This window comes from Anabrus simplex, chromosome 1, assembly GCF_040414725.1.
Source record: "Anabrus simplex isolate iqAnaSimp1 chromosome 1, ASM4041472v1, whole genome shotgun sequence".
NCBI classification, from domain to species: domain Eukaryota; kingdom Metazoa; phylum Arthropoda; class Insecta; order Orthoptera; family Tettigoniidae; genus Anabrus; species Anabrus simplex.
Window position 1 is genome coordinate 1,334,860,898 of NC_090265.1, and position 19,445 is coordinate 1,334,880,342.

At 40.0% G+C, this 19,445-nt stretch overlaps 1 protein-coding gene across 9 annotated transcripts in view; it reads right to left on the minus strand.

Annotated features, from left to right (window-relative positions):
* LOC136878689 (DNA repair protein XRCC4) overlaps positions 1-19,445 on the minus strand; it is a 113,735-nt gene that overhangs the window by 37,061 nt on the left and 57,229 nt on the right. For all 9 annotated transcript variants that reach the window (XM_068228923.1, XM_068228916.1, XM_067152132.2 and 6 more), the window contains exon 3: positions 13,507-13,618. In XM_068228923.1, the coding sequence (XP_068085024.1) occupies positions 13,507-13,618 (112 nt within the window). The remainder of the gene's footprint in view (positions 1-13,506; positions 13,619-19,445) is intronic.

Sequence of the window (19,445 nt, forward strand, 5' to 3'; positions counted from 1 at the left end):
ACGGAACTTGAAATGTCGCAACTTTTAGGCCCCTTAGTTAATGCCCTAATGAATGTTGGCACCCAAAATTGATGCTGACATCTTTTTTTTACGTGTACCTCAATGTGTTTTCCAAGTTTCATCGCGATCGGCGACTTAACCATTGCCAATGTTCCCTTATAAGTACCGTTTCAGTTGTGATGGTGCTTAAGTTCTGAAAATTTCATTGGGTTGGCCAATTATGTTTGAGTTTTTCATTAAGATGTCATTTTCTGCGTCACTAAATGTACGGAAGTCTGAAACTTATTTCTGACATTAACATTACTTTGATCAGAGGGTTTAGATTTGGGCTGTGGGAAAGAGTTAATTAATTAATTTATTTAACTTGTTGTCCAGATCCTGCTTTTTACTGGCCAGGATGTTTTCAAGTATATAAGTAACAAATCTTTGGAATAATTCCCATTGAACACTTGGTAAAGCTTGAGCAACTTCAAGGTGTGTATCATACACCTTACTGCTGAGAAGGTTCTTTTGTCTATAGAAGAACATAATTTCATCTTTTATCCAGATTTGGTCTGTTCTCAATTACGTTTTAGCAGTTTGCATCAGGGGTCCTCAATGAGCCCATACATATTCAACCTTGTGATGGATATATGATCTGATGGTGCATGAACTAAAGCACCCGGTGCATGAAGTTTGCTGATGATATTGTTTGTGCAAGACCAGTAGGATAGAATTGGAAGAGAGGCTGGGAAGCTTGAGAAAATCCTTGGAAGACAGAGGCCTAAAAATTAATAGAAAGATGATGATGATTGTTGTTCAAAGGGGCCTAACATCTAAGGTCATCGGCCCCTAATGGTACGAAATGAGACAAAACGTAATGACAATTTGAAAGTCCAAAATTCATCCACTGACTGGAATTCAAAATGTGATGATGAATGAAACGATAAATATGAATTTAAGATAATCAGTGGAGCCACTCACAATTCTGAAAGTCAAAAATAATTCCAAAACCGATCCATGGTATTTCTCAAGTTGCGGTACTAATCAAAAGTGGCATAGATTCACGGTCTTCCAAATATTATGGTACTACTCACAAGTATTGTACGTCATTAATTGGATGATTCTTGACAGAATCATGCCATGAATAGGGTATTTTCACTAGCAAGCATCAAGTCCTCCTCAGAATAAGAAGGCTGACAGAGGGCACTGACAATTTGTTTATCAATGTCTGTTCTTCACCAAAGATACACTTTTGTGTCTTCTGCTATGAAACCCCACAGTTTAACCTGGCAGTGGTCACGTGGTTGTTGGCACATAAATGGTCACGTCTCAGGGTTTCCCCTCACCCGGTAACTTTCATATGTTTGTAATAAGTAGTTAATGATATGGAAGAGTTCCAGTACCAAAGTGGTCAAGTCATGAGAATTTTGCTTACTTTTTCAGTTATGTTAGCAGTTCCATGGCAAGCATTTCACTCTCTTCACAAACCAATGCCAAAATCAGTTTTTTTTCCTTTCTTTCTTTTGCTGCATATTTGTTTTGAACTGGACTTATAATGTATTTATTTCACAAATTGTTAATACAGCAATAGAATATAAAGCAATACAATATAAGGATTTGTTTATAAAATAATGGATGGTATAAATGATAAATATAACTAGGGCCTACCCTATGAAAATTACGTTTATTATAATCTCTCTTCAGCCCAAAGGTATTGCAGAATTTGACAAAAATGTGGGTATGGTTCCTCGAGCACCTACCATCAATTTGATTACAGAAATGGATGAGAGCTTATATTTTCGCTTATAGTGATGATGATGCTTGTTGTTTTAAGGGGCCTAACATTGAAGGTCATTGGCCCCTAATGGTACGAAATGAAAGAACAAAAATTTCAAAGGCATCCACTGACCAAAATAAAAATAAAATATGTCATGAAGAATGAATGGATGGACAGGAACCCAACAAAACACAAAACAAACAAACAAAAACCAGTGGATTGGACACAATAGAGATCGAAAATAACATTATTACCGACCAAGGAACCACTTATACAGCACAATGATGCTTGGTGTCGAAAGGGGGTGCAAAATCCAAGTCTAAGGCCCCACAGAATGGTACATGTCACGAGTAAAATAGAACCATGGTATGTGTCATGTTGGGGTATTAATCAGAAGTAACGAAGACTCACGGTGTTCCACAAAAGATGGTACTACTCACAAGTATTGTACTTCGTACAGGTAACGCAGACCTATGGTGTTTCGCACACAATGGCGCCACCTACAGCCAACGCAAACCGATGAGTTTCCTCACCTAGGTGTACTAGTCACGGGTGCCGGTCCCAAGGGCCCCGTGGTGTTCCTCACATAGTGAGTATTAATCACAGGCAACGCAGACCCACGGTGTCGCTCATATAGTGGTGCAACTCACAGGCTACGCCCAGACCCGCGGTGTTGCCCACAGGGGTACAACGCACGGGTACTGGAATCCACCCGGCCAGGCTTTTTACTGCAACGAATCACAAACCTATTTCGTACCAAGTTAGTGATACTACTCGCAAGTACATGCAACCCATGGTGTTCCCCGTATGATGGTACGAATCAAGAGTAGTTTCATGGTTCTAAGTCATTCATCCCTTGGTCGCCCCTTTCAGTCGCCTCTTACGACAGGCAGGGGATACCGTGGGTGAATTCTTCATCTGCCTCCCCCACCCACAGGGGGTGTGTGTTTGGTCCGCGAGAGGTATTTTGTTTCCCTCAAGTCCACCGGCAAGCCGGTTAGGACCCCCCTATCCGCCACCTGGGACGCGCCACATGGGAGTATCACCTCTCCCCCTGCTACGCCTGCGTAGCAGGTTCGTGGATTTTTGCTTATAGAAGTCCACCGTTTCTTCATAAATTATTCGTTTTTCTGCATCGACCTCTTCCGGCTGGTTTTTGTTGGTTTCAAATCTAATTGTTGGATCAATGATGAAACCTTCAGAACAGGATGGCTTAAAAGCAATAATGTCAATGCATCAGTTGCTTCCTCTGTTGGAGAGACCGTGTACTTCTTCATAGACATTATAACCTTGTCCTCTCAGAGTGTTAGTTATCATTGATCTGGATAGGGAAGATGGCGCATAGTGTAGTTTACTTGTGAAGTCGCTCCGCTTATCACCAGCCGTATCCTCACGTAAACTAACAATTAGTTATTGCAAGTGATAGTAACTGTTGAGTAAGTGTAACGTCACCGCCTTGAGTTAACGTCATGACTCTAAAGGCAGTACAATCCAAGGTATCTTCATTTGAAGAACGAATGAACGAGTTTCAGAAACGACTGGAACAAGCGACCATGGCTGCAGGCAGGGACACCAACCGCACGGAACAACTGGATGCTCTGTACTCGGACTTCCGTGAATTTCAGGCATCTATAAGTGCTGAGCTTGAATCCATCAAGCAAGAAGTCTCAGCACTTCAGCTGAGAGCTAACAAGCAAGACAAAATACTGGATGCTCAGGAGCAATACTCAAGGAGGAATTGTCTTCTTCTTCACGGTGTTAATGAGTGTCCTAATGAGGATACAGCTGTAAAGGTACTAAACACTGTGAAGGAGAAACTGAACATTGAACTGACAATGGCCAGCATTGACAGGTGCCACAGGCTTGAAGGTCGTAAGAGGACAGTGGCAGACGCAGTGGCTAATGGGAAGAGACCCATAATAGTAAAATTTGTTAGGTACCATGAGCGAGAAGCAGTGTGGCGTGCTAAACGAGCTTTAAAGGGTACCCAGTTGTTAATAACAGAGTCCCTTACTCAGACGAGGAAGGAGATGCTTCGCAAAGCCAGGGAATGTGTGGGCAGGCGAGCTTGGTCACAGGATGGATGTATCATTTTAATGGACGGTGGCGGCAAAAAGTATTTTGTAAATACACCTGCTGAACTAGATTCTGTTCTACAAAGGCTTGGTGCAGAGATGAACTGATTAGTCCACAATGGCTGTATTATACCATAGTTATCTTAGGATAGGTTTATATTATAGTGCGTGTGCCTCAGTTCAGTTAATTTTTATGTGTGTGTGTTTGAGTGCAAGTATAAGTTGGCAATACATATATAGAGATATGAAACAGCACAGCTCGATAGTGCAACCGCTTGTTATGAATAAGTGTTTTTGTAAGTGTATTATGTGTGTGTCTGTGTGTGTGTTAGTGGTAGTCAGTGTAAGCATTTATCAGGATGTCGAGGTAAGTTGCATGATATTACTGTTATACTATTTCGTCAACATTCCGTTATTCAGCTGATCCAGAGCTCTGCACCTGACACTGACCTTGCCAACATCCCCCCTCTCACCTCGTCACCTCTCACCACCGGGTTGCTCCTCAAACAGGCATTATCTCCCTCTACCAACTGTTTACAGCGCTGCCATGTCAACGCACTCTCCTTGGTAGCGCACTTCGACGAAGTTCAAGCCATAGTGAGGGAAAATAATATCCATATTTTTGCTATTAGCGAAAGCTGGCTTACACCGAGCATACCCTCTGGTATGGTACAACTTGACCAGTATTCCCTCTTACGGCATGATAGATCCGATGGCAGAAGAGGAGGTGGGGTGGCCTTGTACTGCAGAAACGACTTAAAAAGCCGGGTGATATGTGTATCTAACAATGCACAGCTAGGGCCAGAATTCATGTTTGTTGAAGTCATTATTAACCAACAGAAACTCCTTATAGTTATTGTATACAAGCCGCCCAAAATAACAAATATGACTGAATTCGAAGTTCGTTTACTTGACCTACTGCCTAGTTACGAGCATATTATTGCCATAGGTGACTTCAACATTAACCTACTTACTAAAACGCATGAAACTAAACAATTTATTGACATGTTTTCTTCCTGTGATATGACCATCCTCCATTTAGAGCCTACTAAGCACATTTACACAGAATACTACGAAACACACACGCTCATTGACCACATTGTGACAAATAACTCAAACAAAGTTATAACTCATGGCCAGTTACCAGTCCCAGCCATCTCCACTCATGACCTTATCTACCTATCCTACTCCCTTCGAATGCCAAAATATAAACCTATGTATGTTATTTACAGAAACACAAAAGACATTGATATGGACGAGTTAAGACATGACGCTTACAATCTACCCTGGAATGACATACTCTTATTGGACGATATAGACGCGAAAGTAGACAAGTTTAACTCCCTTGTAATCACTCTGTACGATAAACACGCCCCTAAGCGACAGATAAAAGTTATAATACCAATATAAATGGTCCGTTATTGGACATTATAAATTTTCCAGCTAACTCATTCCTGGCTGCCAGCGTTTCGCCCCCGTGTGCTAGGCTGGGCTCATCAGTTGGTACCTAGCACACCTACCAAGACGCTGGATAGTGCACACCGTGGAGGCCACTGCGTAGGCTAATTGCAGCCACCGGCAGTGCCAATGCACTATGAGAGACATTGTCTCACCATCAAAAATTGATGCAGGCATCACGGTGTGCACTATCCAGCGTCTTGGTAGGTGTGCTAGGTACCAACTGATGAGCCCAGCCTAGCACACGGGGGCGAAACGCTGGCAGCCAGGAATGAGTTAGCTGGAAAATTTATAATGTCCAATAACGGACCATTTATATTGGTATTATAAATTTACTCATTCGGAACAATTATTTCTGATTCCCTATGGGAATCAACATCTACACAGATAAAAGTTACTCGCCCATCTTGTCCCTGGCTAAATAATGAAATTAAAAACATGATGGCCCACCGCGATGCACTTTACCGCCGCTTTAAACGAACTCGTGACCAAAGTGACTTCGAAAATTATCGGGTCCTTAGAAATAGAGTTAAACAGTTCGTTAGAAACCGTAAATTTACTTACTTGCAAAACGTGACTGCAAACATGAATTCTAGCAGTGCTTGGAACACGCTTCGTTCCCTAGGCATAGGGAAACCTCAGCAACAACCTCATGTGCCAGACATACCACTCGATAAGTTAAACGAATTTTTTACTGAAGAAAGAACACCACCTAATGTACTAAATTCCCCAAACTCAGTACCCGACTCCTTTATGAACCCTTTACCTGACCAAGAACATTTTACATTTCGCCCCGTTACTGCTAATAAAGTTAAAAAGGTATTATATTCTATCAAATCAAAAGCTAGAGGAGTGGATGATATCCCTATAACTTTCTTACACAACATTATTGGTGCTGTTTTACCAATTATTACCCACATTTTTAACTACTGTCTTAAAAATGGAACCTTTCCATCGCTATGGAAACTAGCCAATGTTATCCCTGTGCCTAAGAAGCCTGACCCCTCCCTACCTTCCGACTACAGACTAATTTCTATCTTACCTGCGATTTCCAAAGCACTCGAGCGTCTGGTTCATGAGCAGGTGTTGGAATACCTAAACAACCATTCTCTGCTAGACCAATTGCAATCTGGCTTCAAGAAGGGACACAACACAGCAACTGCCCTGCTTAAAGTGACTGATGACATACGACACGCAATGAACCAAAGACTGCTGACAGTACTTACTCTCCTCAATTTCAGTAGCGCATTTGATACTATAAACATCCAGACTCTACTAAATAAGATGCAATCTTACTACTTCGATCATCGAACTATTAATTTCTTTTCATCGTACTTCAAAAATCGCGCGCAACGAATCATAACTCTTGATCAAACCTCTCACTGGCTAACCAGGAAGGAAGGCACGCCGCAGGGTAGTGTTTTAGACCCATTGCCCTTTATTTTGTACATAAACGACATTTCATCTAATTTAAAGAATTGTAGCTACCATCTTTATGCGGACGACTTACAAATTTATTGTCACTGTAAGATCTCTGACTTGCCTCATGCCATAACAGGCATCAATGCTGACCTTCAGCGACTTAATGCTTACTCCTTGAAAAATTCCCTCCTTCTTAACCCCTCCAAGACACAAGCAATCATTATTGGCTCTCAAAAATTGTTGGCCACACTACGGTACGAAACTATTCCTCCAGTTATACTGAATGGTAGAGTTATACCATTCAGCCAAACTGTGAGAAATCTTGGAGTGACAATGAACGAAACATTAAATTGGACTGAATATATTAAGAATGTGTGTAAAAAAATATTTTCGATACTCCATTCGGTTAAAAGAAACAGCGATATTCTACCTTGTAATGTGAGAGTCAAACTCATGCAAACGCTAGTGCTTCCCGTCCTCGACTACTGTGACGTCATTCTGGTAGACGCAACAAAAGAGCAGACTTTGAAACTTCAGCGAGCGCTTAATTGTTGCCTTAGATTTATATACAGTCTGAGTTATGATACGCATGTCACCCCATACTATCACACTATTTCATGGCTGAAACCTGACAAACAACGAATGTATCACATACTGATACAGATATACAGACTGCTCTCTGAAGACAGACCACTATACATTTCTTCCCAGCTTAAGTATTTGTCCTCCTTTCACAGCAGTAATACCCGCTCTGGTTCCTCCCTTTCTATTCCTGTCCACCGATCCTCTATGTACAACAATTCCTTTGTTGTGGCGCGTTCTACACTTTGGAATTCCCTGCCAGTCAGTGTCAGAAATTCCACCTCATTACCTAAATTCAAGTCTGCTTGCCGAGACTACCTGCTAAATGCAGCTGACTAACTTGTATGACAGGAAGATCGAATGAATGTGAGTTAGAAAAGTGTAATGTATTTTTGTGTAGGTTATTATTTACTGTATAATATGATGTACTCTAACTGTATCACTACAGTGGTTAAGTGTAAGAGAGGGCCAAGAGCCCTAACTTCACCACCTACAAAGGCATAATAAATAAATAAATAAATTATGACGTGAGGTACGTAGTAATTCACCATGTGGACAGGCTCCCAGGACATGTGAAAGAGTTTCGAACTCTCTGTGGCAACGCCGACAGAGGCTGTTGCCCTGGGATTTGCCAGGTATAGTATGCACAGCAGAAACATTGGCATTCATTTTTATTGCATCACGCTATTCACTGCAAGATAATCCTTTATGATCACGAATCCATGTATTCACTGGAGTATACTATTTAAACAGGACTACACCTTCGCCTTTATGCTCTTTCTTGCTCCCGCTGTCAAAAGCTCTTCTTCTCAATTCGAGTCAGACTTTCTTTGTATCTAAAAAACCATGTCTTTTGTCTCAAATAGATTCCGTTTCTGCCACATTCAATGCGGTGAGGCTCGTGCTGATTTCTTGACATAAGTTTCTCAGTGAGTGTAGAAAATTATTATTCGAAGATTTCAAAATTTTGCATGCATTAATATGTTGCTGATATATATCCCATGATACACAAAATAAACCCAGACCTTTAAATTTCATTTCAGCGTATATCACATCATTCAGGACAACCATGGGAAGTTGCAAAATTTCCTTTAATGCCCCCCTAACCATAATATCAGCATCATTCGTAAATTTGACTGGAATCTTTTGTGGTGGTACTGTCTGAAATGTATATACCAAACTGGGACAGATTGATGTGTTTATGATTACAAATTTTTGATCAGAATGCAAAAGCGGTGAAGAAATGAGGAGCTCTAGGGTGTTTTTGAGCTTATTTAGGACCTTGACAGACTGGAAAGTAATTTCATTGGAGAAATTTACACCCAAATACTTAATAGATTCTCCTTTCTTGAGACATGGTATCTGTTTTCCATCTGCCGTGAATAGTTTTTCTTCTGATAGGTGACCATGTTTGATGCAAATTCCTTTACATTTTCCAATATTCATGTTAAGTCCAATTTCTTGTAGTTGATGTATGACCGCATGAGCAAGTACTAAAGCTGACTCAGAATCTACTCAGAATCTTTTCCAACAATAACTAAATAATCAGCAAAACTTAATACTGTTAGAGCTTCACTATCTGGACTCAACTGAAAGCCATATTGGGTAGATATCGACGTTTCGCTAAAGTCATCCAGAATATGGTTGATGGCGAGATTGAACAGGAATGGCGACAGAGGAGAACCTTGCATAACTCCCCTGCTTATCAAGAGAGGTTTTGTTTTGCTTCTCTGCATCTGAATGTGTGTGACATTTCCTGTTTGCAGATTCATGATTACATTCGTAAGTTTGGTTGGAATTGCTAACGATTTTAGTGTCTCATTTAAATGGTCATGACCAACGTTGTCAAAGGCTTTCTGGATATCTAAGAATATAGTAGTCAGATTAGCTTCTTTGTTTTTGACTTCACGGAGAAGAGAGTCGAGTATCACAGTGTTGACATGCATTCCAGAGGAGTTAGCAAATCCTCGTTGATTGGGGTTTAAGACAACATGTTCACAAAGACGCCTATCAAGGACCCGCTCAATTATGTACAAATCTTAGTTACATTTTATGTAGATATCTGTCATCTGTAGAGGAGTGTATGTATGTTCAGTCTTCAGCCCTAAGGCTGGTTGGATCCTCAACAGCTCTGCCATCAGCTGTCATAGATTTCCTAGGCATCACTGAAAAGGAATACTAGGGAAATGAGGAGTGAGGTAGTTTCCCGTTGCTTTCCTCACTGAGCCAGAAGTTGCTATTACATATCAATCTGCCAAGCCCACTGAAATGCATGCACCAACAGACCCTATGAGCAACATTTTCATACCATTCATAGCAGGGACTGGCTGTACAAGGAATGGCATTACCAACATCGCTCATACCTCAGTCACTTTCATATTGTCAAAGCCAAGGATAAGACAGAGACAGATCAATGAAAGTAACAAAATTGCTCTAGCCCATACCAGAAGACATAGTGCACTGTAAACACTAGGTCCTGCCAGCAAAGGCATTGTAGAGGAGTAGTAAAAATAATTTTCATAATCTTTAAGAACTTGAAAAACAAATAGAGGACCTTAGAAATAACTGTAAATAGAGATAGATTCTGGACTATTTTGGTAGGAAGTAGTGATTGTGTGGTTTTCCATCTGGAATAAATGTGTGTTAATGCTGTAAATTAACACGTGTTTCAAAGCTGTATGAATTGCGACCTTCATTTGATTCAAAGATATCACACGTAAATGGATGTATTTAACACCGAAACATTCCACATTCCAAGGAGAAAATATGCCTGATGATTGCTGCAGTAACTAAAATGTTCCATTCAGAGCAAGAAAATTTATTGTATCTTAGATAATTCTATATCTATCTAAGAAAGATAAATGGATTAACGGAATACATTACACGATATTCTTACCATTTACCGGTACCCTTCTTCCTACCAGAAGATGAGCAGAATTACAAAGGCAGTGTAGTATAAACAGTTAATTTACACTGGATCTTTTTTTTTTCTTTAGTTAAATGATAGGATTAAGACTGAAATACTCTATGAATTAATAAACTTTGGTAAATATGAAATTATTTGATTTTCTATAATTACATACTTGGCTTTGAAAGCCTTTAGAAATACTAGTCCTCAATCTTACAATATACACAATAAAATGCTCCTAATTTACTGTAAATGTGTAAGAAAGAATTGTAAACTGATACTATAGGTTTAAAAATTTGTTAATACGTTCAATGCCATCTGATGCATATTAGTGATGGGACATTCGATTCATTTTACTGAATCGATTCATTTGATTCCGTTCACGTTACTGAATCGATAAAGTGATCCGATTCACGGCTCATTGGTCACCGCTCCTACTGCATCTGTGTAGTATGTGCTGGTAAGACAGCAGCAACAGCATTCAGTGCTCGCAGCTGCCATCTGGTCTTCATACTATGAACTCCTTTCTTAGAAAAAATGCTAGTTACTCTAATACATCGAAGGTTTCTGGCGACGCAAGGTGGGAAAGGTTAGGATTAGGAAGGTAGCAGCCATGGCCTGAATTAAGGTACAGTCCAAGCATTTTCTGGTGTGAAAATGGGGAAAATACGGAAAACCATCTTAACAGCTGCTGACGGTGGGATTCGAACCCACCATCCCCCGAATGCCAGCGCATAGCCACGCGATATTAACTGCATGACAACTCGCTCAGTCATTTTTGAAAATATGTATTTTTCTATAAGCTGAGGATTTTTTTAATCGTCATATTTTGTATAGGCTACCCGAGATGTACAGTAGCCCGCTGGTTTTCTGATTCAACATACTGTTATTGCGTCTGTCCACATATGATTGAAGTCTTGTGCAACGATGTGACATATGAACTGAGAGAATACTAAGCCATTCTTCCCAATATAAAACAGGTACTTTTGAAAGGTTATGAGCATGACTCTTAGTCATAGGGCAGGCTAGAGTCGAGTTTAATTGTCAAATGTCAACTAAGTTATAATACTAAGATTCATTAAACTAATAAATAGTATAACCTAATAGCCTACCTACTTACTAGCTACTTCAGAATTATGTTGTGACTACCTTTTTAACACTGCAAATAAATCCATCTATTATTTAAACCTCCCTGTAAGAAGAGGACAGTGAATGAAAATGGGTATTATTTTCAAATGAGCTGAGCTCGAGAGTCCGTTATAGCAGACGATTCTTTCAGTGTAGCATGGCTCACTGTATGTCTCGCTGCAGTGAGCTGATAAGGAGCCGTGTGTATCTTGTGTCTCACTGAGCCATGCTCGTTCGTGATTCTTTCGATGTGCCATGGCTCACTGTATGTCTCGCTGCAGCGGAAGCTCGGCTCTCCGCGTGTCCAGTGAGCCGATAAGGAGCCGTGTGTATCATGTGTCTCACTGAGCCGCGCTCGTTCACGATTCTTTTGATGTGCCATGATTCACTGTCTCGCTGCAGCGGAAGCTCGGCTCTCCGCGTGTCCAGTGAGCCGATAAGGAGCCGTGTGTACCTTGTGTCTCACTGAGCTGCGCTCGTTCACGATTCTTTCGATGTGCCATGATTCACTGTCTCGCTGCAGCGGAAGCTCAGCTCCCCGTCAACGTCCAGTGAGTGCGCCACTCAGCACTGTCCGCTGGGAGTAAGCTGAATCGTGTACCGTGAACTCGCCGTTCCTGTGAATCGATTCACTCGGACACTTCAATGAATCGATACACTGCTTCGAATCATGCATTCAGTAGCCAACACTAATGCATATGTGCACCACCTGGTTCCTGTGCTAGATGTCAATGACACATGCATATCATTTTAAGTGATCCGGTTTAGAAAAAAAAGAGGACAATGTTCAGGTTCAATTAAGACAGCAGTGAACATATTAAATGTCTAATGAATGAAAAAAAAGAATTTTACTCAAATCCTTCTGTCTAAAATGAAGGAAATTAATAATACTACAGGTTCAAGAAAATTCAAATATTATAGTCAAAGCATATATTAACCCTAGAACTGGTAGCTGATGATAGATCGGCCTATCTCAACCGCCGCTGATGATAAATCGTCAGGTCTACTTTACGAGGAAGTCAGGTAGAAGAAGTTGTAAATATTTCCGTTAGATGGCAGCAATCATCAGGCATATGTTCTCCTTGGAATGTGGAATGTTTCGGTGTTAAATACATCCATTTACGTGTGATATCTTTGAATCAAATGAATGTCGCAATTCATAAAGCTTTGAAACACGTGTTGATTTTGTTGTGACTTGCTTTCATTGTTTACTGTGTGTTACGCACACACGATGGCTACATTATTGGATTTAAATAATGAAGATATTGTAACAGAATTAAATGCATCTGTAAATTCAAGGCCTACTGCAAAGTGTTGTTCCATCTGCGGTAGGTTATGAACACCCACCGGTTTGAGCTATATCAACTACCATACTTTTTACTGAATAATTCCTAAAGCATTAACACTATTCACTTAAAATTTGCATGTTTATCATCAGAATTAATTTCTCTACAAAATGTATATTTTTAAAAGTTTCAGAAAAACTGATTAGTCATTTAAATTTGATGTGCGATTAAAAAGTATTTTTGTGTTTTGAGGGGGCATTTAAAGGGGCAGAAAATTTTTAAAAAACATTACACTGAGGGTACATGCAAATCACTTTTTAAATAGTTCAGTTCATACTGAATGTTTCGGCGTATTATATGTGCATATTCTGTGAATAATACATCTGTAAGAGTGATATACACCAGGTACTGCAAATGTGTGGTGCACACCCACCGGTTAGATTTATTTCAACTACCGGTTCAAGGGTTAAGAGTGATCAGCCCGAGAAGAGTGGCTGCGCAAGTTAATGTGCTATGGCTACGGAGCAAAGGTCTGCATTCAGGAGAAACGTGGTTTCGAACCCCACCGCCGGCTGTCCTGAGAATGGTTTTCTGTCGTTCTCTATTTTCACTTCCAGACAAATGCCAGTACAATTCCAATCCATTTTATTCCAATTTTATTCACCATCATTTATTTCATCTTCATTAGCTCCTCAACTAAGGTTGGCATCAGGAAGGATATTCGGCCATAAAAGGCTTTCCGTATAAATACATATTACCTTATCCCCGACCCCATATCAGGAAATGGGACTAAGGTGATCAGACAGGAAGCGAGCATAAGGAAACTGAAACCATTTACATCTCAAAGTTGAAAAAACCCTCTGCAACAGTTAATATTCTGAATATTACCTCTGATTAGTCTCTCCTTTTCTTCCTTCAAGCTCTTGACTTCATTCTGAACAGCATGGATTTCATCAAGAATATTGCCAACAAAGAGATTTAGAGATGAAACTTCAGAAATCTAAAACAAAATCCATTACCGTACTAACAATAAATACCTACAAACAGTTTTTCTAAACAGTATATGCATTAACTTTGATGATATGAATATCTGGACTATCATAACTTTGAGGGGAAGAAAAATTGTTACTGGATAGACTAAGTTAGATTTACAGTAGTTGGTATATGTGAGGTATGATGGCAGGAAGAGTAGGAGTTTTGGTCAGGTGACCACACAATTATGAACACGAAATCAAACATGGAAAATGCAGGAGTTGGTTTATGAATAACAATGTGGGGGAGGGGGTAAGCTACTATGGCCAGCATAGGGAATGGATTATTGTTGTTAAGACAGACAACAAGCCAATGCCCATCACAATCGTGCAGGGCTATACGCCTACTAGTTCAGCGGACGATTAAGAAATCAAAGTAATGCATGTAGACAAACAATTTACTTTACGTCACACTGACACAGATAGGTCTTATGGCAATGATGGGATAGGAAAGGGCTAGGAGTGGGAAGGAAGCGACCGCGGCCTTAATTGGGTCAAGCAGCTATCAACTTGCATTCAGGATATAGTGGTAGTGGTTTCGAACACCACTGTCAGCAGCCCTGAAAATGGTTTTCCATGGTTTCCCATTTTTGCACCAGGCAAATTGTGGGGCTGTACCTTAATTAAGACCACGGTCACTTCTTTCCCTTTACTAGCCCTTTCCAGTATGATGTACGGGAAGTGCCTTCCGATTTTAGGCAGAATGCTGTTATAGCTATTCCCAAGAAAGTAGGTGCTGACAAGTGTGAAAACTACCGCACTATTAGTTTAGCATCTCACGCTTGCAAAATTTTAACATGTATTATTTACAAAAGAATGAAAAGACATGTTGAAGCAGAGTTGGGAGAAATCAGTTTGGCTTCAAAAGAAATGTAGGAACATGTGAAGCAATCCTAACTTTATGTCTGATCTTAGAGGATTCTGGCATTCAGAGATCTGTGAAAAAGTATTCGGTAATATTGAGAGGACAAAGCTATTTGGCATTCAGAAGGTGATCATTATCAGTTACCAAGAAAGATAGATTTCCTACAATTTATACAACAACAAAAAATCAGTCAGCAGTGATAAGAACCGAGGCTATGAAAAAGCAGCAGCAATCCAGAAAGCAGTGAGACAAGGCTTCAGTTTGTTCTCTCTCCTTTTCAATGTTTATACAGAACAGGCAGTATAGGAAATCAAAGAGGAATTTGAAGAGGGAATAACAATCCAAAGAGAGGAAATAAAAACTCTTCAATTTGCTGATGATATTGTTATTTTATTTGAATCTGCAGAAGATCTGGAGAAACTGCTGAATGGTATGACCATGATCTTGGGGAAGGAGTATGAGATGAAAATAAATGAATCCAAAACAAAAGTAATGGAGTGAAGTTGAACGAAATCAGGTAATGCAGGAAATACTAAGATTACAAAATGAATTCTTAAAGGAAGTAGATGAATATTGTTGCTTGGGTAGCAGAGTGACTGATGGCAGAAGGAAGGAGAATATAAAATGCAGACTAGCAGTAGCTAGGAAGACCTTTCTTAGGAAAAGATATTTGTTCACATCAAGCACTGATGTAGGAATTAGAAAGATGTTTTGAAAGACTTCTGTCTGGAGTGTATGAAGTGAAACATGACAGCAACCCGCTCAGGAAGAGAAAGAATATAAGCTTCTGAAATATGGTTTTGCAGAGAAGTGCTGAAGGTGAAATGGGTAGATTGAACCATGAATGAAACAACAATATAATACTGAAATGGTGAGAGGAGAACAAAACAATATGGCAACATTTGACCAGAAGAGACAGAATGATAGGAGACACCTTAAGACATTTTTAGGTATGTTTATGCTGCAGCTTTGCAGCAGGCACATTGCTCGATGTCAGACGATGAAACAAACCAATGGATCTCCAGCAATGTTTTTACCCTGGAGCCTGGCTGCTCATTACGCTGCTGGTTGCTATCCTCGCCACAGCGAGGGTCTCAAACATGTCTGTTTTCGGAGCCTGGCACATCGCTGGCTATCCTGTATCTTGGATTGTGATTGGTTCTTTCAAGCTCACTTCTATCCCAATTTTCATCTCTCTGCCTTACAGCTATCTGAACCCAATCCAGTCTTGTGTTGTACTGTTTCATTTCTGCTACGGTGATGATTTTAAACAATTGCTGATACAAGCTGTCTTCAAACAAAATGCGGTTTGAAACGAGTGGCATGCAGATCATCATGACAAGTTCAAACTGGATAAAGTACAGAATGACAAGATGATGAGCAGTCAGCAAACCTCATCATTTGTTGTATAAGGGACAGTGTCAATTTTTTATTGTGATTTAAAAAGAAGTTTCTACTTATTTTTAATTTTTCTTTTATAGTTAACTAAGCTTTTACTCTATTCTCTATGTTTTTATCTATCTTTGTGCATTTTAATATGTTATTTTACCTTTCAATTTAAATTAAATATATGATTTTGAAGGGTTTAAATGGTGAACTCCATATTTCATTCTCTTCCTTCTTGTCACATACCACAATCTTGACACTGATGAATTGGAACTACCGCTCTCAGAAGATGAGAACATCTTCACAAGATGAATTTTTGACTACAACTGAGAACTGCCAGCAGAGTGAGCGCAGGACTGGTGCAGGCTAAATGCTCCATGTAAGCAACCTGGCTATAGCCAGCAGCGAGGTGCTGCGGTGAGCATCCATGTGCCAGCAGCAAAGCTACAGCATAAATGTACTGTAAGACATCCAGGATTTGTTCAGTTGGTTTCTTGAAGGAAGTGTAGATGGCAAGAACAGTGTGGGTAGACCAAGGCATGAATATGACAGAGTAAAGTAGATATACGATGTAGTAGCTGTTTGTTGTTTGAGTCATCAGTCCATAGACTGGTTTGTAGCTACGGAGAAATAAAAAGATTAGCACAGGACAGGGTGGTATGGAGGGCTACATCAAGCCAGCCTATTGACTAATGATCCAAACAAGAATAACTAATGTCATGGAAAAAAGTATAGACACCCAAATTAATTCATTAATAAGAAGTTTATCCTTTATCGCACATAGAAACAAGTTACACCAAAATTTAGATTATTTTATTCTACGTTGAATTATGTGGAGTAGAAATTTTTATTGTACCCAGTTAAAATAACTCAGGTTGAACAAAAAAGTGGCAGTACTTTTTCCATTTCCAATGCAGCTCTCACTTTGAAAAATTGTAACTTTAAAAGTATTGATCAGATCGTTGCCACACTTTAATACATTTAAAGTAACTTATTGTTGATCTGTATATCAAGTTTTTATTTCATCTGATGTTTATGAAAAAGTTTGTAGTAAATTTTGTGAAACATTTTCTCATTACTGGGTGATCGTAGCCATAAAAAATTTGGCTTCTTATGAAGCTCATGAGATTGTCAGGCTAAAATTAAAACTGCATTTTGCCTGCATGCAATTGTTGATTTCATATTGATTTATATTTAACTGGGTGGTTGTGTGAGAAGAAAGCAGCCTACCAGCTGGCGAAAACAATGCACTTGGCCCTGGAAACCCTAGTGACACTGTCGGGTTGAACATCAGTTGGGCATTCCCTGCTGTACAGTAAGTGGATGTTTGTTGTTTTGTCAGTTGTTTGAAAACTTTATTGGACTAGCGCTCAATATATCAACAGAATTACATAATATATCTCGTATTTCACTGCAAGTTCCAGCTTATGAGAAGGACTTCTTTGTTTCGTTAGTGATTAATGCATCAGTGCACTTCACAGAATTATTTGGAAACTTACTTTCCTTAGAAGTAGAGAAGAAGTCACTGTTTCTTCAAAATGTTTCACTTCTAAATGAACAGCGAGAATCGAGAATCGCATACAAAATGAAGAATACTGTGAGAATCTTCACTGCTCAGTTCTGAAAGAAATGTAAAGATTGCGTGTTTATCCTTCATCGTTGGCTTTTCCCGGGCATGAAAATTTTAAACCCCTACAGTGTGTGCCAAAAAATGCTTTACTCTTTGTCAGACTTTGTAGCGGAACAGTGAACGTGCTGGTTTTCAGATACAAGGGTGCCGGGTTCGATTATTGGGCAGGTCATTAAAATTTATCTTCACTCGGAACTAGGTGGTAGGGTTATTCAAATCTCTTCAAGATATCAATAGCAATGGTGGGATGTGTTCATCTAATGAAACATTTTGTATTTAAAGTTCTGGGTGATGCGGGAAAATACCACTCTTCGTCATCTAGCATGTTATTCCCTTATTCCACTTTCTCACCCAACAACACAACACATTCATTGTGAAGTAGCTCTACATGACTCAAAGCTGATACAGAGCAATGAGAGTTCAGTTGGTGTGGCGATCAGACCAACTGGGCGATACTGCTCAACGGATACGCTGCTTACTTCTCTCAAAACCACTCGCTTAAATATAAATCAATATAAAATCAACAATTGCATGCAGACAAAAAGCAGTTTTAATTTTAGCCTGACATTCTCGTGAGCTTCATAATAAGCTGAATTTTTTTTTGGCTATGATCACCCAGTAATGAGAAAATGTAGTTTCACAAAATTTACAACAACCTTTTTCATAAATATCAGATGATATATAAAAACTTGGTATACCAATCGACAGTAAGTTACTTTAAGATGTATTAAGTTTGGTAATGATCTGATCAATACAGGGCAATTCAAAATGATGGACCCGATTTCATAAATTTATTCTATGAAATCTTATGAACATATAATACTGTGAGATATGCGCAAAGAAAGGCAAACTCTCAAAGTTTAGTTGAGTTTAGATTTCATCCCATGTGGTTTCATTTTCAGCCGTTACGAGCGTGCAGGAGGCGAGTAACAAAAATGGCTGCAGCTGGAGTGCAGAAGTAGTCCTCTGTGCTTGATTACCATGTAAAAAGTCTGTGATTAGGGTTCAACGGCATTTCCGTACCAGGTATGGAAGAGACCCACCTAATGGAAAAGCCATTCATGCATGGTATGCAAAATTCAGAGACATGGGCTGAATCTGTAAGCGAAAGTCGACTGGCTGTCCTTCGACCGGGGAAGAGACAGCGGAATGTGTTTGCGCCAGTTTCGTGCAGAGTCCGCAGAAGTCCACCTACCGGGCAGCGAGGCAACTTGAACTTCCACAGGCAACTGTTTGGTGCATTCTGCGGTAACGTTTACGAATGAAATCCTACCGCTTGCAATTGGTGCAGACCTTAAAAGACATTGATTATGCTGCTCAAGCGTCCTTCTGTGCTGATTTTTTCGCATTAAGGGAAGAGGATGGTTCTCTGAAAGGGTAATATTCAGTTATGAAGCGACTTTTTACCTTTCCAGGACTGTGAAAAGACACAACGTAAGGATCTGGGGACCTTCTAATCCCCATCAAGTTGTGGAACACAAATGCGATTCTCCCGAGATGAATGTGTCTTGTGCCATTTCCCATGAGAAGGTTTATGGACCCTATTTCTTCACTGAACCTACTGTGACGGGAAATATTTTACTTGATATGCTGCAACAATGGCTCCTGCCACAGCTCGAAGAGGATAGTGCAGATTTCATCCTTCAACTGCATGATGCCCCTCTGCATTACCATGGTAACGTTCGGAGTCATCTCAACGAGACATTGCCACAACGCTGGATAGGTCGTGCATCTGAGGAGGATCGAACTCTCATTCGTTGGCCACCGTGTTTCCCCGACTTAACCCCATGTGATTTCTTCTTGTGTGGTTTCGTAAAGGATCATGTTTACATACCACCTCTTCCACTAACATTGGATGACCTTCGTGCACACATCACAGCAGCCATCACAGAGATTGCCCGCGACACACTACAGG